The 23,094-nt window shown below is 64.7% G+C and overlaps 1 protein-coding gene across 1 annotated transcript; it reads left to right on the forward strand.

Moving 5' to 3' along the window:
* Positions 1 to 3,188: 3,188 nt before the first annotated feature.
* On the forward strand, positions 3,189 to 21,836 carry ADSS1 (adenylosuccinate synthase 1). Its single transcript, XM_027957467.3, has 13 exons — positions 3,189 to 3,422; positions 9,589 to 9,691; positions 12,868 to 12,930; positions 13,646 to 13,696; positions 13,885 to 13,951; positions 15,471 to 15,578; positions 15,679 to 15,760; positions 16,380 to 16,506; positions 17,178 to 17,332; positions 17,989 to 18,113; positions 18,637 to 18,734; positions 19,758 to 19,907; positions 19,979 to 21,836. Exons 1-13 carry the CDS (start codon positions 3,231 to 3,233, stop codon positions 20,029 to 20,031), a joined length of 1,374 nt encoding a protein of 457 aa, XP_027813268.1. The 5' UTR covers positions 3,189 to 3,230; the 3' UTR covers positions 20,032 to 21,836.
* Positions 21,837 to 23,094: the final 1,258 nt, after the last annotated feature.

The following is a 23,094-nucleotide window of genomic DNA, read 5'->3' on the forward strand; positions in this document are numbered from 1 at the left end:
ATAGATGGGTGGCTGGATGGATGATAGATGGATGGACAGATGGGTGGATGGATGGACGGACGGATGGATGGATGACAGACAGATGGGTGGGTGGATGGATGGATGATGGACAGATGGGTGGATGGATGGACGGACGGATGGATGGATGACAGACAGATGGGTGGGTGGATGGATGGATGATGGACAGATGGGTGGATGGATGGACAGATGGGTGGGTGGATGGATAGATGGGTGGCTGGATGGATGATAGATGGATGGACAGATGGGTGGATGGATGGATGGATGATGGACAGATGGGTGGGTGGATGATGGACAGATGGGTGGGCGGATGGACGGATGTGTGGACAGGTGGGTAGAGGAAGGGAGGAATAGACAGGTGGATGGATGGGTGGGTGGCTGCTTTGGCAGGAAGGTGGGTGTGTGGATGGGGGGATGTAGGGGCCTCGCTGCCCCCACAGAACACCTGGGAGAGCGTCAGGGCAGACGGTGAGCAGGCACCAGCGCCGTGGTGAGACGAGCATAGCCCCACGGGGCCGTAACTTACACGCGTAAATGTTGCCTGTCGTAAGCGTGTGTGACGCAGCTGCCTGTCCAGCAGATTCACAAGGCTGTGCAGTCGTCACGATCTACTTCTGGAATATTTCCGTCCTCCTCCTGAAGCTCCTGCATCCCCCTCCCCACAGCTCCGGCAGCCACTGCACTGCCATCTGTTGCTGTGGGTTGACCTTCCGTAGACACTTCACGTGAGCGGAACGGGATAGTACATGGCCTTCCGTGACGGGCTGACTTCACCTAGCATGGCTTGGAGACTCAGCTGTGCGGAGTGCGTCAGGACCCCATTCTTCCACGTGGCTGAGTGACGTTCTGGTGTACAGACGCGCCGCGTTCTGTCCGTCCGTTCTGTCCATGGACACTTGGGCAGTCTTCGTGCGAGGCTCTGTGAGCCACGCCGCTGTGAATGTCTGTTCTGTAAGTCCGCCCTCATTGCTCAGGGACAGGTTCCTAGGACAAGAATGGCTGGTCATATGCCAAGTTCTACATTCACCTTTTGAAGAAACTGCCATACTTTGCTCCAAAGCGTCTGCACCAGCGTTCATTCCTGCCCTGTGCCTGGTTCAGAGCTGTGGGTCCTGGGGCATCGTGTGCGCTATGCAGTGAGGTCACACAGGGAGCCCCCCAGGCCCTGTGCTGCCCTCGCTTTGGGGACAGGCCCGCCGCCTGCAGGGCTTCTGTTGGGGAGCGTTCTAATTCGGGCTGGGCCGTGTGACTGGCCAGGCCCCAGCGGCCGGGCCTGGACAGGGCTGTTTATAGAAAAGCCCAACTCCCCACCCTCACCACCAGGCATGCTGCTATTTATAGACCGGGGCCTGGGGGAGCGGGTGCCTCAGCCAGCACCTGTCTCTGGAGCCTGTCTGAACCCCATGGCACTCCCCTGGCCCCCCCAGGCCTCCAACTCACACCTGCTGGCCCGGAGCCCCGGGTCTCCCTCGGGCAGGGCTCGGGGTCGGCACTCCCCACGCGGGCCCTTCAGCACCAGTGATGGACAGGGAAGCACCCCACTGCCTCCAGGGTAAAGGACTGCAGCGAAGTCCTCTGCAGGCTCCCAGTGGGCATCCTGAGGCTCCACCCCCGCATTCGGAGACAAAGAGGAGACCCCTCCACCCCTCCTGCCCCGCCCACCCTCGGTCCCGCCCACCACAGTCCCTCAGCAGGGACACGGCCCGCCTCCCACGCCCTCACTCCCGAAACCCTGCGCCCCCGGCCGCGCCCCCGGCCGCACCCCGCAGCTCGCCCACCCTCAGCCTCCGCAGCCTTGCACCCAGCCCGCCTGCAGCTGCTCCAGCGGATTCCCAGAGCGGGTGGCCCGGGGCTGAGGGGATAGGAGCATTGTCTGTCCCGTCACCATCACCGAGGGAGGCCTGGGACCCGATTTGTAACCCGTGGTGTCCCCGTGTGAGAGAAGAGGGACTCGGACACAGGGGCCAAGCGACCTGCCCAGGGTCAGAGCCTGGCTCTGCCCAGGAGCCCAGGGGATGAGGCTGGGGTGGGGGTGGGGTGAGGAGGGAGGGGGAGGATGGGGCACGGCGCGGCCCCCCTCCCCCCGGGCTTGAATCCCTAACCCCCCACGAGGGTGTGACAAGAGCAGGCAGGGAGCGTCTGGTCTCCCCCTGCCTCGGGCCTGGGAGCCCAGGAGCTCCGTGGCTCTCTGAGCCCTGGGCAGAGGCCAGGGGGCAGACTCCGGACTCGTCGGTACCAAGAGCGCCCCAGGAAAGGAAGTAGAGGTCTGGCTCCCGGCCCTGGGGCCGGGGCCGCATAGACCGCCCCCACCCCCTGGGGCCTACCCTGGCGTTTCTATGACTTGCAGGGCCAGTCACGTCCAAGCCCCAGTCCACCTGGAGTGTGCCGGGCTGCAGTGCACTCAGCCCGACACGGGAGCCCAGCAGACCACGTGCACCGTCTCTGGGCGCCCAGTCTCTGCACAGGAGGAGCAGGAAGGAAGTTTCGGGGTGGCCAGTGAGCACTGTGGCCGCCCTCTCCTGTGCCGGCCCTCTCCTGTGCCGGCCAGGTGACCTGAAAACACCGTCGCTTCTCCCTGGACTCAGAGCCCTGAGAACCGAGGGCAGCTGGAGGGCAGCCGCACTCCTGGATGGGTGGGGCCCGCCTGCTGATGCCAGGGTGCCCTGTGACAGGCAATGGGGGTCCCCGCCCGAGCGGGTGGACGAGGGGACGCGCTGTCCTCTCTGTGACCACCAGAGGGCGCCCACGCCAGGCCGGGGTCCCAGGTTCACCGCGGGGGCAGGTGCGTGCCCAGAGCGCCCCGCGTGGAACGCAGAGATGCAGCTCCCTTTGGGCAAATTGCACGCCCGCCCTGGAGGGGATCTAGACCCCCAAATGTGGGTTCGCCGGGCCCAGGCCCCGCCACGGGGAGGACAAGCGCGATTGCCCCCAGGAGCATGCCCGGGTCGCTCCAGCCTGGCAGCGCGGGAGGGACCCCGGAGTGCGCCTCTGGCCCGCGAGCCCCGCGGCCGGGCGCGCCGCCCCACCGGGCCCCGGCTGGCGGCGGGGGCGGGACCGGCGGCCCTGAGGTCCAGGCGGCGCTTCACGGCGCCGGAGAGCCCGCCCCGGCCCCGCCCCCCGCCCCCCGCCCCAGGCCGGCTCCTTTTAATGGCGCGGCGCGCGGGTGCGGCGGGCTCTCGCGCGGCCCAGCGCAGAGGACGAGCCGAGCAAGCATGTCCGGGACCCGAGCCTCTAACGATCGGCCCCCCAGCGCGGGCGGCGTCAAGCGGGGGCGGCTGCAGCACGAGGCGGCGACCACCGGCTCCCGGGTGACTGTGGTGCTGGGCGCGCAGTGGGGGGACGAGGGCAAAGGCAAGGTGGTGGACCTGCTGGCCACGGACGCCGACATCATCAGCCGCTGCCAGGTGCGGGCCGGGCGCCGGGCCCTCCCCCACCCCGATCCGGCCGGACCCTGCCCTCCCTGCCCTCCCCCCTCCCCAACACGCCCCTTGGACGCCTTCCCTCCGGGGACTCCCTCCCCAGCCGCCACCCCCACCCACTGGGGCAGAGCGTCTTCCCTCCCCCACGGTCTCCCCCAGGGACCCCGCCTTCCCCGCCGGCCCCACCCCCAGGGCCGTGGGCCAGGGCCCGAGCTATAAATACAAGTCGCTGAGTTGGGGACACCCGATCCTCAGGGGGTGGGGTGTGCCATGGGTGACACTGGGGCGGGCATGTGGGGGCGAGGCGGGGACCCCGGTCCCCAGTGGCTTGGAGGCCACCCAGACTCCGCACTTCCTCCTTCTGCCTGGGGCTGGGACAGTGCTGGCTGACCACAAGGGGTCAGTGTGCGGGAGGAGGCTGCCGGCTGGAGCCCAGAGTGGGAGCAGGCATGGCTTCTTGGAGCTGCAGAGGGTCAGCCAAGCGGGGGCAGAGACCCGGGCAGGACTGCAGGCCAGGGCCCGAAGGAGGAGAGGGGGGAGCCTGGGTCTTCTGGCCAGGGTGACCCCGAGGCTGGTGGTGCCACCCAGGATGCCAGACACAAGCTCTGTCCCCCAAGGGCTCCTGCCCGCTGCGGGCTGCTCTCTGCACCTCATCTGTCTCCTGCACCCCTCGGGCCGTGCCGCGCTCAGGGTGCAGTGGGGTTGGCCTGGAGGGGTACACTGCTCCTGAGGCTCACAGCCCCATGCGGGGAGGCTGCCAGAAGTGAGGAAGGGACGCCCTCTGGGCACCTCATGCCTGAGCTCCCGCCAGGTGGGGCCCAGGACTCAGCGCCACCGGGGTGGGGGCCAGTGTGCCCACTGGGGCAGATGCTGCTCGAAGGCTGACTGTGGGCTCCTAGAAGGTGTCTCCTGGAGGAGCGGGAGCCTCCCACCGTCTCAGCCCCTCAGCCACAGCAAGCAAGTCCACCCCCCCTCCCCTGGCCCCTGGGCCGGGCGCGCAGCCCGTCTGCTGCGTGTCGCCTCGGGGGGCCTGCCTGTGACGCCCAGGGCCCTCCATGTGACCTGCCCGCTCTGGGCAACCTCACCCACCCTCCTCGAAGTGACCTCGGGGCTTGGCAGGTGTCCATGAGGGCCCTCGCCTCGGAACCGCAGGGCTCCCCGCTGCCGCCGCGGTTCTGGAGGAAGGCCCTCGGCGCTCTGCCACCTGGGTCAGCAGGCCGGGCCCTGCCCTCTCCTGTTGCTTGTGAGAGCCGTGGGCGGGACCAAGCTAGGGCAGAGCCGCCTGGAGCCCCCCACCCAAGCGGGAGCCCACACAGCACCCTCTCCCTGACCCAGCTTCTCCCTGAGATCCAGTCTCCCCCTGTAGGCCTCCAGGTATCCTGGGAGCCCACCATGACTTCTCCCCTCCAGCCTCCAAACAAGCTGGTGAGGCGGGGAAACAGGGCCAGAGCCACTGAGCCGTTAGAACAAGCGGCACATATGGGTCCTCCTGCGTGCCACACCCGCCTGGCACCAGTGCTGGGCTCTTGTTGGTGCAGGGAGGGTCCAGCCCCCACCCAGGGAGGACTGCTTTTGCCTGGAGCCCAGCGTTGTGGCCTTCACACGCACTTGGCCCCAGAGCTGGGTTGATCTCGGAGCTCCGGGCCAGGGCAGCGGGCAGCTGGCCGCAGAGTCACGGGTGGGGGACAGGGTGGGCTGGGAACCCAGCCCTGCCTGGGTGGCTGTCTAGAAGGGCTGAAACCAGACAGCTCGTGACCAGGGGGGTCGCCTGGCCTGTCACCTGGGCCTGGGGTCATCCCGAGCGGCAGCCGCGACCCCCGCCGCCGCCCGGGGCCCCTACTCCGGTCCTGGCGCTGCACCGCCCTCCGCCACGCCCTCCCGGCGCCCGCGGTCCACCTGGGAAGCCCTTCAGCGGCCTGGCTCCCGGGAACTCACTTTCCACCTGCCCAAGGCGCCCCCGGTGGCCACCCTCGGTGCTCCCCATCCCGGGGGTTTGGGGCCCGTGGGCAGCATGCACCGCAAGACCCCCAAGACCTTCCTTAGGGTCCAGAGACCTGGGCCTTGGCCCCTGCTGTTCCGCCTGCCTCCCCTCCCCGTGTGGATGGCGCCCGACCCTCCCCCGGCGTCGGGAGGCCCCCTGCGGCCTGGGCGCAGGTCCTGGGGCTGCTCCGGGCCCGCGGCCCCAGGGCTCCCTTCTCCCCTCACTCGCCGCCCAGCGCCGCTTCCCTCTTCCTGGCCCAGGTCCCGCGGCAGCCTCGCGACAGCGACCCCAGAGCCGCCTCCGCCTCCCTCCGCCCCTTGCCGGCCTCCTCGGGCCGCGCGCTCCGCCCACTCCCCGGGAGACCCCGGCCCTGCGCCGGGCTTTCTGTCGCGGTGCCCGCGGGCATCCTTCCTGCTGTTTGAGGTACCCCACCCCCGACCCCCGTCCGGACGGGAGCCCGAGAGCCCGCGCGCCTGGCCTGCCTGTCAGGGCCCCGGTCACGCCCCCTCCTGCGCCGCGTGCTGTCCCCAGGACACGGTGCCAGCCCTCCCTCTGTTTCCAGAGTTACCTTCAGCAGCCTTTGGGCCCCACAACAGCCCCGAGGCCTCAGGGCGCCCCGGGCAGGGTTTATATACGATTCCCCCTCCAAGGGCGGTGGGGCGGCTCGGTGCAGGAGTCCAGCGCGGTGGGCCCATCAGCTCCGGGGCCGGTGACCGAGGGCACATGGTCTCACTCCTGCGGGGTGAGGGGCCGCGCCCTGTGGCTCGTCGGTGCTCTGGGATCTCTCTCCCCGGGCGGGAGGCCGGGAATGCCCTGAACCCCAGGCCGGCCCAGGGGCCTCTCGGGTTGGGGGCTCTGGGGGAGACGCCTGGTGGTGCCTCCACGTGCGCTCCCTCTCGTGACACCTGTCCCCCAGCAGAGGTTCCAGGGGGAGAGCCTCCGCACGGTCACCTGGGCGGTCGTGGCCCTGGGCGGGGGAGACCCGTGCACCCACCTGGGGCCCCTGCCCTCCCCCCTCTAGGCCTCACTCTGGTGCCTCACGCAGAGCAGTTCTTTTTGGGGTGAACGGATGGATGGTGGACCGATGGTAGAGTCCCTCAGAGCAGACACCCAAAAAGACGCGCTTTCACCCAGACCACGGTGGGGGTGGGGCCAGTTCCCAAGGCCTTCCACCTGGAGGGCAGACCCTTGGCTGTTGCCTGCTGGGCAGGATCCTGAGAAAACCCGCCTTGTGGCGGCCCAGAGGCTCCGCCTCCGCCCGCGGCCACCCCCAGGGCCGAGAGCAGAGTCACAGCCTGAAGGCCTGCCGCCCACACCCACCCTCTGTGTCTTGTTCGTCCACTCTGCGCTGGCCCCAAGGAGGGTGGGCTGGAGGACACCCGCAGAGACAGCAAGGGCCGGGGCTGGCCAGATCTCAGAGTGGGCCGGCCTTGGTGCTGTTGCTGTGTCCTTGAACGAGAAAGCCCCACTTGCTTAGATGTCTGCCGCCAGGGCAGCACCTGGTGGGGCCATCCACTGGGGACTTTGAGTGCCCGGCCAGGTCGTGGGGGCGGCGGTAGCGTCCCTGGGGCCTCTGAGCTGGCTGTGCCACCTGTGAGGCTCCATCACGGAGGGGAGGACCTGCAGGGTGGTAGAGTCCTGAGGGTCCCCCGGGCAGAAAAGAGGGGTGAGGCTGGCTCCCGGTCACTCTGGACGGGAGCCTCCAGAGCCTGTCCACCTGGGGGGACAGGGAGACAGTGCAGCCTGGAGGCAAAGGCCCTGAGGGGGCTGCCAGGCTGGGCCTGGGACTCTGAACCAGCTGTCCCTCTAGGTGGCTTTTCCCAGCCATGCCCCCAGCTCTCCCAGCCTTTGGACTGCAGACCACAGCAGGGCTGGGGCGTTAGGAGTCGGGGTGGGTGGAATATCCCTGCCCCGACCTCACCCACGCCCCAGGAGAGGGCAGATGGGGGTTTCTGGGACGGTTGCCTGGACCTCTGCAGAGCTGCTGGGAGGGGCACCCTCAGGTCAGCCGGCCCTGAGCTCAGCGTCCAAGGCTGGCTTATACCCCAGGAGTGGACTGTGGCCTGGTGCCTGGGCCTTGTAGCCAGCGGGGGTCATTTGCCACCCATGGACCCACGGTGGCCTGCGCCTGTTCCTAGGCACTGGTGTTTACCCCAAACGAAGGTGGAGTGTGCTCAGCCCAGCTGACGCTGGCACTGGGCAACTGAGAACCGGGGAGGGGGCAGAGTGTCTAGGCCCCCGCCACCGCAGGCAGGACGCAGCTGGGGGTGGATCTGGCTCACAGGGAGAGAGGCTGCAGGGAGGCCATCAGCCCGCCACCCGGTCTTGCTGCAAACTCCTTTCCTGGGACCTCAGGTCCCCCCACCCTCCACCAGGCTGCCCCACCTACGTGGCAAAGGTGACCGTGGGCATGAACTGCACAGAGAACCTCGTGTGCCGGGAGGCACTGTGCGTGTCCCGAGGTGAGGGCAGAGTAAGGATGGGGTCTCTGGGGGGGCCCAGTGACCCCCAAACCCAGGCCATCAGTCACGGTGACTCAGATGCTCAAGGCTGAGCCCACCACCTCTCCCCCCCGCACCCTGGTCAGCATCAGCTCCCTCCCCTCCAGCAGCCCCCCTGGGGTCCCTTGCTTGCTGGCCCACCTGCCCTGTTCACTCCCAGCTGGCTCCGTCCTGAGCCGCCTGTGGCCTGGCACTGCACCACCCCTGCTTGTGGGGCCCCCTCCTTGGTCCCCAGCCCCCCCTCCACCATGTCCCCTGCCCCCCATCATCAGCTCAGAGCCTGTGGTCAGTTCCCACAGGGACCACCTGGCTCAGGCACCCGGGGGGCGGCAGGCTGTCCTCCAGGGTGAGTGGGCTGTGGCACAGGGCCCTGTTGTGCAGCAGGGGCCCCAGGACACACACCGGGACCCCACTGACCCCAGGGGTCAGTTAGAGGCAAACCTGCCCTGGCCCTCCAATCCCGGGGTCATTCCAGACAGGCCTCTGCGCGTGCGCGTGGCACACGGGACACTCGGGGTCTGCAGGGCCGTCGGGGGTGGCTGGGACGGAGGCTGGGAAAGGGGCGCTGAGGGGAGATCAGGCTCTGGCCACTCTCCTTAAATTGCCCGAGTGTGAAGTGAGGGAGGTCCAGGAGAAAGTGCCCCCACTCGGGTCCCCCCACCCCCGCTTGGGCCCTTTCCGTGGGGGAGACGGGAGGTGTGTGAACCTTCCCAGCCCCGCCACGAGGAGCAGGTGCCCCCGGGGGAGGACATGGCCCTCATTCGGCCAGGCCTGGCCGGGCAGGAAGCGACCACGCACACGTGTGGGGCTCATCTTTGCTGGGCCCTGAGAGGCACGGGTGCTGGAACCCTCACAGCCAGTGGCCATCACCTCCTCTGCCAGCCAGGAGGAGAGCGGGGCATGGAGGGCAGGGGTCCAGCCGTGGAGGGGCCCCACGGATACTAGAGTGCCTTGCAGGAGGCGGGCTGGCGGGGCTCCAAGGCCTCGGGCCGCAGCCAGGACACATCCCCTCCCCGGGCCCTGCTCACTGGCTCTGGGGCCCGCACTGGCCTCTAGAGCCTAGACCTGGGGCTGGAGCCCGGCTTCCCTCCTGGGTGGGGCCTCCTCCTGGCTACCCGCACACCGCAGTCGGCCTCAGGATGGTTTTTCCCGCTTTATTCCTGGTGTGAGGCGCAGGCCCAAGGGAGGGCTTGCTGTTGCACCGGCTCCTGGTCCCGGAAAGGCTGTGCTGCCCGCCCTCTGCCCCCTCCCCCCTCGGAGTTCAGGCTCTGTGGCAGCAGGGCCTGAATCTCTGCTCCCTGCATCATCCTCGCATCAGAGGAGGAAGCCCAGGGGGAGCTGTGGGCGGGCTGGCAGGGCTCTGAGCCTGTGGAGGCTTCAGGGGCTTCACTGAGCCGGCCTCCCCGGAGTCAGCCCAAGAGGGTCCTGGGTGTGGGGGCCAGCCTGTTTCTTGGACCCAGTGTCCCGGCCAGGCCCTGGCACCCCAGACACGCATCGGAGCCAGCCACTGGACCAGGCTCCCCACACCCAAGCAGAGATGGCATCTCACACTCCTGCCACCCGGGCAGCCCAGAGGGAGCTCCTGAGCACCTGCATTTAGAGCTACCCAAGTGAGCTAGGTGCCAGGCAGGCCTCCTGGGGTAGATGCCGATCTGGTTTCTGTCCCCAGGGAGGCAACAATGCTGGCCACACCGTGGTGGTGGACGGCAAGGAGTATGACTTCCACCTGCTGCCCAGCGGCATCATCAACCCCAAGGCCGTGTCCTTCATCGGTGAGTGCCCGCCCACCCGCCTGCCCCACCTCGGCCCAGGAACCCATGGATGTGAGTGGAAGAGGCCTGGACATCATCGAGCCCAGGGGTCCGTACGCAGGCTGGATGTAGCGGGGCACAGGGCTGGGCCCCGAGGGTCAAGGTTCCAGCCCCACCGGGACCCCTTGCAGAGGCCTCTGATCTGGGGACCCCGCCTCGGGGCCCTGCTCGGAGCCCAGGACCCCCTCCTCCCCACGCCTGGGATGGAGGGACAGGTGGAGGGTGCAGGAGGCTCCCTGAGTGCTCAGACTCCCCGGATGTGTGTGTGTGCAAGCCTGTAGGTGTGTGTGGGGGTAAGTGAGGGTGTGGGTGTACACGCGTGTGTATGGCAAGTGTGGGTGTCACGTGTGTGAGTCTGTGTGTGTGTGTGCATGCCTGTATGGGAATGTGCGTGCCTGTGAGAGTGTGTGCACGTGTGATGCCCGTGGGTGAGTGTGCGAATGTTGTGGGGCTGGCTCCCCTGTGGGTCTGCGTGGGCTCTGCGTGGGCAGCTGTCCCCCACCCTCCTCCAGCCCCTGGGCAGCCCCCTCCCCTACCCCTTCCCGCTGCCCTCTCCTGCCCACCCCTCCAGGACACACTCTGGGCGCTTCGGGGACTTTTCCTTTCGGCTCTTTCCACCGCTGAGCAGGGCCATGCGCGTGACTCACTGCCCCGCCCCCCCAGGAAGCAGGGCTGGCACAGCGAGGGTGTGCCCGCTGGTGGCGTGGGTCCAGCCCTGGGTGTGAGCCCAGGGGCGCTGTTGCAGCAGTGGGCCTGTGGGGCGGTGGGCGGTCAGGCTGAGCAGGAGAGGGTGGTGGCCCAGGGGCTTCGTGGTGCAGACTGGGCCCTGGTGGAGGGTGAGGACCCCGCACCCGGGGGCCAAGTCTCTGCCCCAGGAGGCTGCTGGGCGCCACTAGGTGGGAACCAGGCCAAGCAGGCACCGCGTGCTGCGGGGAGGGGAGAGGCGGTCTGCCCGGTGTCCTGGGAGCCGGGGGTGGATGGGGGCCAGCGGCCCCCAGGAGCATGGGCAGGGGCCAGCCCGGCCAGATACTGACGGGAGCCCCGGTAAGGGTGGGATGCACCGGCGCTCACGCGGCCCCCCGCCAGGCCCCGCCCCGTGGCCATCTCCGGGCTCCTGGCATTTAGATGACCTTTCGAGCCCGGTGTGGCTTGCTGCCTCTGAGTCACTCCCGTCTGGACCTGTGTCCCATCTCCCTCCGCCAATCCCAGCGCCCGGGGGACGCACCCCCCGGGAAGGCCGCGGGGGCCCCACCCGGCGGGCTTTGGTCTCAGAGGAAGGGGCAGCCTTGGCTTCAGCCTGGGCCCCTGGTGGGCTTGTGGCCGTGGCGAGCCCCCTCCTCGGCTGGGCTCGCGCCCGCCCTCTACTCACCCCTGCTTCAGTTTTACAGGGATGGGGAGGCCTGGCTCAGTTTCACGGGAATGGGGAGGCCTGGCTCAGTTTTACGGGGACGGGGAGGCCTGGCTCCCGAGACCAAACAGCTGCAGGCTGTGTTTCTCCCCGCCTGCTGCTTTCCCGTCTCCGTGTACATCAACCACAACAGCTCTGTTGAGGTATAACTTACGTACCATGAAATGCACCCCGGGAGGGTAGGATGGTGCATCGGCCCAGCTCAGCTCCGGAACAGTTTCTCCCTCCTGAAGACCTCCCCAGCAGCCCTCATCTGCTGTCTCTCTAAATGAAGGCTTTTGTTTGGACCATTTTTTATTGTGATAGAGTACACGTAATATAAACTTTCCATCTTTCATGAAGCAGAATTCATTTTATGTAAATGCATGTATTTTCTTCTAAATGTTATGCCCTACTTCCTTTCTGGGTCTTCAGATTCCCTCTATTTGATGAAACAGTGGCCACACAGTGTTTTTTGTAAATGCCCTTTCGTGGCAAAACAGTTGGCAACCCCAGATCCGTGCGCTGAGTTTTCTTTGAAATGTGGAATCTTCTTAGAAGCCCTGGGCAGCTCAGTGGTCACCTGACAGCCAAGTCTGTGGAGGGGACAGGCAGGTCTGAGTCGACCAGATGTGAGCTGACCACATCAGAGCTGACCCCAACCCACCACACAGCTGACAGTGAGCGATGTGACATTCGGGGAACGTTGGCCCAGTGAGCAATTTAACCACTCATTTCTTTCAAACTGTATCTTGGGAATTAAGCCTCTTAATGAGAATTATTAAGCTCCTTCTCGTGGCAAAAAAAAAAAAAAAAAAGTTTCCATGTTAACCATTTTTAACCGTCCAGTTCAGGAGCATCGAGTACGTTAGTATTGTCTCGCAGCGTCAGCACGTCCGTCTGCAGAGCTACGTCCCCCCTGAACTCTCCATCCCCTTTCCCTCCCCTCGCCCCCAGCCCCCAGCACCCTGCCCTCTGTCCCTGTGAGTCTGACTCCTCCAGGGACCTCGTACAAGGGGGACCTCATACAAGGGGGTCATACAGAGAATGGCCTTTAGTGTCTGGCTTACTTCACTTTATTTATTTATTATTTATTTCACAGAAGGGCTTCCCTGGGGGCTCAGATGGTAAAGCATCTGCCCTGCCATGCAGGAGACCCAGGTTCAATCCCTGAGTGGGGAAGATCCCCTGGAGAAGGGAATAGTTACCCACTCCGGTACCCTCACTTTCACTTTTCACTTCCATGCATTGGAGAAGGAAATGGCAACCCACTCCAGTGTTCTTGCCTGGAGAAGCCCAGGGACAGGGGAGTCTGGTGGGCTGCCATCTATGGGGTCGCACAGAGTCAGACACGACTGAAGCGACTTAGCAACAGCAGCAGCAGCTGGTATTCTTGCCTGGAGAATTCCCTAGACAGAGGAGCCTGGCCGGCTACCATCCATGGGGTCAGAGAGTCAGGCACGACGGAGTGGCAAAGGCTTCCACCCTTATCTCACGTCACGTAGTGCGCTTGACGTCCATCCGTGGGGCAGCATGCCCTTCCTTTTCACAGCTGTATACTAATCCCGTTTTGTGGCTGAACCACATTTTCTTTGTCCATCATTGATGTCCACTGACGGACAGCTGGGTTCTTTCCCCATCTTAGCCATCATGAGCGATGCAGCCGTCAGCATGAGGGCGTGAATTTCACGGCGTTTTAAGTGTGAAGTTCCTCTGTGACCCAATTCAATCTCGTGTCCATGTCTCTCAGGCAATGGAGTGGTTGTCCACTTGCCGGGCTTGTTTGAAGAAGCAGAGAAGAACGAGAAGAAAGGTAGGTCCGTGTCCCCGCGGAGCCGCGCCGTCCGGGAGCCGTGTGTGCTCCCCGCGGCCGAGTTGGCGGTGCTCCCCGTGTGGTTTCTGCCGATGGCGGCGGCAGGTGGACAGGTGATGCGGTTTCCACGCTGGCCCCCGGCCCGTGCCTGCTGGCCCTGCTCACACCAGAAGCCTGAGAGCAGGCAGTCAGTCCAGGGGCCCCAGACTTTGGCTTCAGGCCACAGCCTCTATCTTGCAAGCGAGCTTCCCTGACACTGGGGACCGGTGATGCCAGGAGCTGCAGACGCAGGCTCTCCAGGACAGAACCCTGAAGCCTGGACTTCGACCCTGGTGTCCTGAGGATGGGGACGGTTGGGCCGACATCCCTGCAGGGAAGGGTGTGGTCCCCGGGGGCTGCTCAAGGGCAGGAGGCGGGCAGGCAGTGACTAAGGCTGCCAGCCAGGCACACGGGCAGGTGGGCCCCCACTGGCTGTCGAGAGGCAGGCGGGCGGCACTGCAGCCCTAAGGTGCCCTGGACGGAGCAGAGCCTCCGCCTCGGGGCCCAGGCTCAGAGCAGGCGCAAAAGGAGCCAGCGGGCCCTGGCCCTGGGACATGGGCTCCAGGAGGTGCTGGGACGGAGCCCGTGAGGAGACAGAGCCGCCCCTGGGGACGCGGGTGGATATCCCCAGGCCCCCGGGGGAGGGCCCGTCTCCGACTGCGTGCCGTGTCTGCAGGCCTGAAGGACTGGGAGAAGAGGCTCATCATCTCTGACCGGGCCCACCTCGGTGAGTCCTGGGGCCTCCCTGCTCGCCTGCGAATAAGTGACCCCAGGCCCCCCAGGCCTTCTCCGAGGCCGTGCCAGGTCAGGGTGGCTGCCAGTACAGGCCTAGGGGAGGGACCTGTGGTGTCCCCAGAGACCCCGTAACCTTCTGTCTCTCTTGCCCCCCGATGCTCCTGCCCACCCGGCCGGCAGTGTTCGACTTTCACCAGGCGGTGGACGGGCTCCAGGAGGTGCAGCGGCAGGCCCAGGAGGGCAAGAAGTGAGTGGCGTCTGTGCTGCCCCCGGGCCTCAAGTCCACGGCTGCAGAGCTGGGGGCGTGTCGGGTGGAGGGGGGAGCGTGCGTCCACCAGGAACCCCGAGGACAGTGTCCGTCAGTTCACCCCGCGCCCCCCCACCCCTGAAGCCCACGCGAGCCGCCTCTCCCAGGGCTGGGCAGTCCTCCCTGGGGCCACCCCCAGGAGTGCCCGTGCCATCCGTCACCTGCCGCGCCCCCCACCCCTGCTGCAGTCCCAGGCCAGCCTTGACCGCAGCTCCAGCAGGCGCCAAAGCCTGCCTAGCCGCCTCAATGGCCAGTCACTGGTTCTCTGCAGACGTGCACTGCAGTGGGCCAGGGACAGCGTCAAAGCCAGGACAGGAGCGAAGCAGGCCAGAATCCTGCCTCTCACACGTGTGCACACACGCACAACCAGAGCATGCGTGTGCGCAGATTATACACACACGGCCGTGCACACTCACATAGAGGGACACGCATGCCTCCCAGGGGGACACGCATGCTCACTCACACGGGGAGACGCGCATGCACACTCACACGGGGGGACGCGCATGCTCACTCACACGGGACACGCATGCACACTCACACGGGGACACGCATGCACACACTCACATGGGGGGACACGCATGCACACACAGAGGGACGCGCATGCTCACTCACACGGGGGGACGCACATGCTCACTCACACGGGACACACATGCACACTCACACGGGGACACGCATGCACACACTCACATGGGGGGACATGCATGCACACACAGAGGGACATGCATGCTCACTCACACGGGGACGTGCATGCTCACTCACACTGGGGGACGTGTGTGCACACTCACACGGAGGGACGGGCATGCACACTCACACGGGGACACGCATGCACACAGGGACACGCATGCACACTCACACAGGGGGACGTGCGTGCACATTCACACGGGGGGACACGCATGCTCACTCACAGGGGGACGCGCATGCACACTCACACAGAGGGACATGCATGCACACTCACACGGGAACACACGTGCTCACACAGAGGGACACACATGCTCACACGCACGCTCACACATGCTCACATATGAACACGCCCTCACACACTCATGCACAAGTACACACTCACAAGGCTTGGCCACTCCCCGACCTGGGCTGGGCTGTGATGGGCAGTGGGTACAGGGTGGCACTGCCAGGTTTCAGTTCTGAGGAGATGGCAGGTGCCCAGAGCAGCAGCCTCAGTGCTGGGCAGAAGGCAGCTGGGCCAGGGAGGGCACCGCCGGGCACTGGGCCTCTGGGGGCCACAGGAGGGCCAGGGCCGGGACTTGGACCCACGTGCCGGCCCCGCAACCCAGCCACTGAGGCTAGGGCTGGGGAGGGCCCTCGGGCATCGCCCGGCTCAACCTTGGTTTACAGGGGTGGATGCTGAGGGCTGGCCGGGGGCCCCGGGTTCCCAGGCTCCTCCCCCAGTTCCAGCAGGCCCACCTAGGCCCCCTGAGCTCATGGCCCTTGCCCTGTCTTCCAGCATCGGCACCACCCGGAAGGGGATCGGGCCGGCCTACTCGTCCAAGGCCGCCCGCACTGGCCTCCGCATCTGCGACCTCCTGTCCGACTTCGACGAGTTCTCCTCCCGGTACCTGACCCGTCCCCAGCCCTGGGCTGGGGGAAGCCAGGCCAGGGAGGCGGGCGTGGGGCTCAGGCAGATGGGGTGGCAGTCACTGTCGCTTCCGCAGATTCAAGAACCTGGCACACCAGCACCAGTCCATGTTCCCCAGTTTGGAAGTGGACATTGAAGGTCAACTCAAAAGGCTCAAGGTAGAGCTGAGCACCCCAGCGCTGGGCAGGCCCAGCCCCACCGAGGGTCCCTCCACAGCCGTGCGCACTGCCGTGGCGCCCCTGGAACAAGACCTTATTTCCCGGTGGCTGGGCTCGGGGACCACAGGCCTCCTGTGGGAGCCCCTGGTTGGCGGTCTTCTCAGGAGGCCAGGGGCTCACCCGCTGACCTGGCCGCTCTAGTCCTCTCTGAGGAAACGACCCTGGATACTCCAGGGACCATAAGCAGACCCTGTCGGTCTGGGGCAGGAGGCAAAGGCATCCCAGCTCACTGCTAGAGGGATGGAGCGGGTGGGATGGACATGCTGGGGGACAGAGGCCAACCCCGTCCATTGCGGGCAGGAGCTCGAGGTGTCCCAGCTCACTGCTAGAGGGACGGAGCAGGCGGGAGACAGGAGGATGTCCGCACAGAGCCCTTCTGGAAACCTCCAGGGCCGGACCCCAGCTCCTCCAGCCTCCTCTGGGGCCCTAGATGTAGGCAGGGATGGACCCACAGGGATGCATGCCAACCAAGGGCCTCACAGGGCAGGAATTTGCTGGAAGACGGGAGGAGGCCAGAGCCTGGTGGACCCCCTTCTTGCATCCTGGCCCCTTCTCCCAGGGCTTCGCCGAGCGGATCCGCCCCATGGTCCGAGACGGCGTGTATTTCATGTACGAGGCGCTCCACGGCCCCCCCAAGAAGATCCTCGTGGAGGGCGCCAATGCAGCCCTCCTTGACCTTGACTTCGGTGCGTCCCCGGCCAGAGCCCCATGAGTCCCGCCTGTGCTGTCTGCCAAGGGGACAGCTGTGGTGGGCTCGCCTTCCACACCAGGCTGCTCTCTGTGCCCGGGAAAGAGTGCTACTGCCCTCTTCCCACGACCTCAGCTGGGAGGGGGGAAGGGAGGCTAGGCTGGGGATGAGGGACGGGGATGAGGGGCAGGGATGAGGGATGGGAATGAAGGATGAGGGGGATGAGGGACGGGGATGGGGATGAGGGTGGGGATGAGGAGCAGGGATGAGGAATGGGGATGAGGGATGAGGGGAATCAGGGACAGGGGTGGGGATGAGGGACGGGGATGAGGGATGAGGGACGGGGATGAGGGATGGGGATGAGGGATGGGGATGAGGGAGAGACTGGCTGGGCCGGGGAGCCCCAACTGCCCTGCCTGGGCCTCTGTCCCCGCTGTCCCCACTCTGTGTGTCCCCACTGGTGTGCCCAGGGACACACCAGTCCTGAGGCCGCCTGGCGCAGGCGAGGCACCCACCACCCAAACCTGAGGGGCCCCCCCCCCCCCCCCCGCCGGCTCATACACACAACACCCTGCGTCGGCCACGCCCCCTAAGGGTCCCTGGGCCCACCGGGGCGACCCCTCACCAGGATTCCTGCGGGGTAGCAACCCGACTGGCTCTGTCTCGCAGGGACCTACCCCTTCGTGACGTCCTCCAACTGCACGGTAGGCGGTGTGTGCACTGGCCTGGGCATCCCGCCCCAGAACATAGGTGAGGTCTACGGCGTGGTCAAGGCCTACACCACACGCGTGGGCATCGGCGCCTTCCCCACCGAGCAGATCAACGTGAGTCCCCAGCCCCGGGGGACTGCGGGCACCTTGTGGAGGGACCGGGGAGGCTGCAGAGAAGATGCTGAGGCTGCAGCTCCAGCCGCCCCCCAACCACCGTGTGGCTGTCCCGCAGAGCCCCCGGCTGAGGAAGGACCCTGAGAGCCTTCTCTCTGGCTCCTCCTGGGCACCCAGGCCGCCTTCCTCCGGGGCCTGAGCGAGCCGGACGAGAGCAGGGTGGAGCAGCGCCCCGCCTCCCCAGCAAATTGCCCTCCAGCCTCGTGGGTGTCTCTGAAAGCTCAGGACGGCCCCTGCCTTTCTCTCCCCAGCCTTGTGCCTGCGAGGCTGAAGGGACACTAGGCTCCTGTCCTGAGCAGGTGTGTGAGGGCCAGAGCAGGAAGGGGATATGCTGGGCAGAGCTACGAATCCCGGAGGAAGAAGCACAAAATAAGCACGCAGCCTGCCTGAGGGCAGCTGCAGGGTCTACAGATCCACCTTCACCTGCCCATGAGGCCGGGACGGGGCGGCCACGAGGCTCAGCTGGGGCGGGCTTGCCTGGGGCCCGGGACGGGCAAGCGGGCGTGAGGAAGGGTGGTCATCTGGGGGCCATGGCGGGGCGGGCAGCCAGCTCGGGCTCCGTCCCCGCAGCCCCCGGACCCTCTGTCGCCCCGCAGGAGATCGGGGACCTGCTGCAGAGCCGCGGCCACGAGTGGGGCGTGACCACGGGCAGGAAGCGGCGCTGTGGCTGGCTGGACCTCATGATCCTGAGATACGCCCACATGGTCAACGGATTCACCGCGTGGGTGGTGCTGAGGCGCCCTCCACTCCCCGGGCGCCCACCCCCCGGGGGCCCAGCCCCAACTCCCCAGACGCTGCAGGAGCAGGGCAGCCGGGCCTCGGGGCTCCGGCCCACAGTCCTCCCCACACAGGGGGACCTCACCCCAGGGAGACCCTTCCACACAGCGAGGCCACTGGGGGGTGATGGGGAGGGCCGTCCAGGGCGCCCTGGGGCTGGCCCTGCCTTGGCTCCTGAGCATAGACAGGGAAGGCAACATCGTGAAGCCAGAGGGTGTCCCGCCGCCGGAAGTGGTGCAGACGGCTCTCCTGGAGCCGGGGAGCAATCCCAGAGCAAAGGGCCTGCACTCGTCCAGACCCCTGTTCTGCTGGGCCGTAGGGCCGGGGCAGTGCTGGACTCCCAGCCTAACCGTCGGGGGCTCTGCCATCCTCCGTCCTAGTCCTGCAAACAGAGGAGCGAGGGGTGGGGCTGGGCGGGAGCAGCGAGGCAGCTGATGGCCCTCGGCTTCTCGCTGTGCTCTGGACAGGCTGGCCTTGACGAAGCTGGACATCCTGGACGCCCTGGACGAGATCAAGGTTGGCGTGGCGTACAAGCTCGGCGGGAAGCGGATCCCCTACTTCCCAGGTGCGGGCACCGCCGCCCCCCTGCCCTTGGCCACTGGTCTTGGGTGAAGGGACAGCGTGTGCACGTTGGGCACACGGGGCAGCCTGTGACAGAGGCTCTTCCCACTTCTGTGCGCTGCAGATTCTCACCCTGAGTGGAGGCCTGTGCGTCCACGCTCTGAGGAGGGCTCAGAGGGACTCAAGGGCTGGCCTGACCCCAAGACCTTGGGGAATCCCCAGGGTCAATGCCCACCTCCCGGGAGCTGGGGACTCACCTGAAATAGCAGACATGGGCTCTGGACGCTCAAAGCTCTGGACAAATAGGAAGATGATGTTGACCTAGGAAAACACATGTTTTTGGTTAGACTTTTTAAGGTCTCCCTGAAGTTTCTGTGACCAAGCAAGCGTCTCTTCTTCTGAAAAGCGTAAAGGCAGTGATGTTGTCCTGTGTGTCTGGCCTGGGGTCACGGATGACCCCACCCCCACCGGCGGCCGTGGGCGAGCTGCCCCCGCTGCCCCCAGTGTGTGTGCGCAGACTCGGCTGTGGGGCCCCGTGCGTCCTCTCGGCCAGTGTCCCCCGGACTGACTGACTCTGAACTCAGAGGACGCAGCAGGGGAGCGCTGGGACTCCGGGCGTGCACTTGCAATGGACAGCTCCTTCCAGCAATTTCTGACCACAGGGGGCGTTGGCGTCTGCTGTGAGGCCAGGAGTCCAGACCAAGTGGGATCCTTGCCCTGGGGAGGGGAACGTAGACCCTTCAGGAACCCTAATACCGCAGGACCTCAAATCCCCTTAGAAGCGGGGGCCTCAGAGTTGCTCAGCTGAGGTGTCCCCTGGAATCCGTGTCCAGGGTGGCGTGTCCTCTTGGCTGGAAGGGGATCAGGCAGCGTCCCAGAACCACCCCCCAGCCCTGAGAAAACCAAGCAGAGCTGCTTGGCTTCTCTGCCCCCGAACGCTGGGGCAAGCAGACCCCGGGCTGGGGGTCCCAGGCCCGCAGCTACGCAGACGTCGGTGGCGCACGGCTCACCCAGCCCATGTCCGCAGCCAACCAGGAGGTCCTGCAGAAGGTGGAGGTGGAATACGAGACGCTGCCGGGGTGGAAGGCGGACACCACGGCCGCCCGGAAGTGGGAGGACCTGCCCCCGCAGGCCCAGAGCTACATTCGTTTCGTGGAGAACCGCGTCGGAGTGGCAGGTGGGTGCCCCGCGTCCAGCCACGCCCTCCACCCCCCTCACCCCAGGCTGAACCTCCCCTTCCCCTTTCAGTGAAATGGGTTGGTGTCGGCAAGTCCAGAGATTCGATGATCCAGCTGTTTTAGACAAAGCCGGAGCTGACCCCAGCGGCGTGGCCCACGTCGTGTCCTTTCCTTGGCCGGCAGAACCAACGCCGTGAACAAAGAGATTTGAAAGCTATTTTCTGTACTTTCGTATTACTCTTTAAGCCTTCAGCCCAACCCACTGACTTCCACAACTTGAAACATCTGAAAGCCAGTGCTGTGTGCGTTTTTTAAAATCCTGCTGTTTCACATGAGCTCAAACCAGAGCCCTTTTCTGGCTCCTTAACTGTCACGTGGCTGTCTATGCAGTTGGAGCCGCTGAGTAATAAACAAATCCCGCAGCCGCTGAGCAGCAGTGAGCAGTGCAGGCTTTTTTCTGACTTCGTCATCGTTGCTTCGACTTTTAACTGCTCAGAGGCATCACTCGGCAGCATCAGTGGCCTGGGTGACTCACATTTTCGGTGTCAGGAAGCCAAGCCGTTTGTTTGCTCAGACAACAAAATGGGAGCAGCCCAGGGATGGAAGGCCACGGGCATGAAGCATGTTTTCCAAGATGGAATGTCTCCGCAGACCCGCTCTAGACGCCAGAGCCCTTCCCCACATGGCAGGCCCTGCCTTTCAGTGGGACACCCTCTGCCCCGCCCCATGTTCCCCAGGCGAGGAAGACGCTTCTCAGCTGGCAGAACCTGCAGAGACCCTGCTGTGGTCTGTGCTCAACTGGAAGCCGTGCTCGGCCCATTCAACAACGCTTCAGAGTGCGCAGTCAGTTTAGAGAAATAATTGGCCTTTTGGTGTCATTTCAGAGAGGGGAGGGTTTATACACATGGAGAGACTGGGAGTCTGCCAGGCTTAAACCCTCACTTTCTGGAGCTGAGGATGTCATCTGGGCTCCCTGGCATTGGGCAGATGCCAACCTGCTCGCTCCCCGTGGGCCCTGCCAGCCCCAGGATGTTCTGCCGGGCCCGGTGTCACCGGCTTGCACCCTGGAGTCCCGGACTCTCGTGACAGCATATTAGGTGAACGGGCCGCATATTGGGAGTATGGCTTCACACACACTAGTGAGCTTTTCCAAACGGCCGAGAATGGCCTTCGGTGATTTGAAAGAATGCGGGAGCACATGTGTGGACCAGCTTCCTCGGGCAGCAGGGCTAGAAGAAGAAACAGACCCTGGCGTTCCCTTCACGATAGAGCAAAGGAGAGGAAAGGAGAGAGCCCCGAGGCAGGGTGAGCTCTTAGGGAAGGAGGAGGTGGACCCCAGCTCTCCTCCCTGCCCCCGGGGACTGTGCTTCTTGTGACCAGATGACCGTCTCATCCCATCTTGCTACAACAGAGGGGTGCATGCTCTGGGCAATCAACCAGAACGGACATTTTTCAGAAGAAAGAGAAATCACTTTGTTCTGTGTAAAAAGCTGTACTCCTGGCTCAGCAAGGTCAGCCTGCAACTTAGATTAGAAAGCTGCCACTAAATCCTTCACTCCAGTACAAGCTGCTGTTTCCTTCCAGCTCTGGACCACATCCTGGGGAGGCAGCTGCAGGCGGTATGTCTGACTATCTGCAGAAGTTTTACAGAAAAGACCAAACTCGAGGGGTCGCCATTCTTGGCTGGCACCGGCGTCCTCACCCTTGTGTGGCCCAGAGATGGGAGGGTGGGGGGTGAGGTTGGCTGCCTTCTTTCAGCATCAGGTGCTGTGAGGGTCTGAGCAGTTATAACCTGGTGTCCTCTCTCCTTGGCACCAACAGCAGACCTCCAGGGTAGAGGAGCTTACACTAGTCTCAATTGAGTATGTGGGGAAAAGACAAGTAAGTGATTTGAGGCTGCTGCTCGATAAAATGTGTTTTTCAAGCTCTCTGGAAAGCTGTCGTTAATGTTCGTTACCCTGCCACTGAGCCATCCCACTCCTAGGCACTGGCCCATGAATGTCCAGAAGAAGCCTCAGAAGAGAATGTTCAGAGCAGCTGCCTTCACCAGCACGAAACCCAGCACAGCGCACGCGCCTGTCCACAGGGCAACGAAAGCTGTGGTCCGTCCACACATGGGCACACTCAGCAACCGGTGGGGGAGACCACGGCCGGTGAGGGACCCTGGACGGTCTGGGAGTCAGCCAGCTGAGGGGGAAAGCCAGACACAGGGCTGCGCGCAGAGCGAGCAAGGATCGCTTCTGCCGGGGCGGGCAGGGGCGACGGGTCACCTTGGCAACACTGACCATCCGAGCATTCCAGTGGACGTAAGGACACACAACTGCACTGTAAGCAAACTATTTCCCAAGCTAACAGTCACTCAAAGCAGGACAACCATGCTGCGCAACTGAGATGATTAGCGTCAAAACTGCAGGACCCCGGGGAAACTGCTTAGACATTTTAGCGGAAACACTTCCGGCCAGCCCTGCCCCTCTGCCTTTGTCGGAGGGGAACATTGCTGCGCTTCTTCTGGGAAAACACAAAGCATGTTCCTTCCTCATCTGATGTGTATTCAATTCCAGAACGCCCAACTTTCTAAGATCAAACTATGCCCTTCCACAGATGCTTTGCCTGCGTTCGGTTCCCAGCCAGCCAGCTTTGCTGGGGTGCCCCCCACCCCGGGCAAGGTGGGTCTCCTTGCTCTGCTTCCACAGCTCCTTGGGCTGGCCCTTTGGTAACATTTGTCCCATCAGAGGGCAGGGACCCAGCTGGCTCTGCCCAGCAGCACCCCCGAGGGCCTAGCACAGAGAGTGGCACCAGTCACGGGCTGGACTGTGTCCCCCTGGAATTCACATGTGGACATCTCAACTCCTAGCACCTCACACTGTGACTGTGACTGCATTTGGAGGTAAGGACTTAAAAAGAGAATCAACAGTCATGTGACTGCTGTTCTTATTCAGTCGCTAAGTTGTGTCTGACTCTGCAACCCCGTGGACTTCAGCACACCATGCTTCACTGTCCTTCACCATCTCCTGGGGTTTGAGCAAACTCATGTCCATTGAGTCAGTGATGCCGTCCAACCATCTCATCCTCTGCCATCCCCTTCTCCTCCTCTCAATCTTCCCAGCATCAGGGTCTTTTCCAATGAGTCGGCTCTTCACATCAGGTCACCAAAGGATTGGAGCTTCAGCTTCAGCATCAGTCCTT

The sequence above is a fragment of the Ovis aries genome, chromosome 18, assembly GCF_016772045.2.
Source record: "Ovis aries strain OAR_USU_Benz2616 breed Rambouillet chromosome 18, ARS-UI_Ramb_v3.0, whole genome shotgun sequence".
NCBI lineage: Eukaryota > Metazoa > Chordata > Mammalia > Artiodactyla > Bovidae > Ovis > Ovis aries.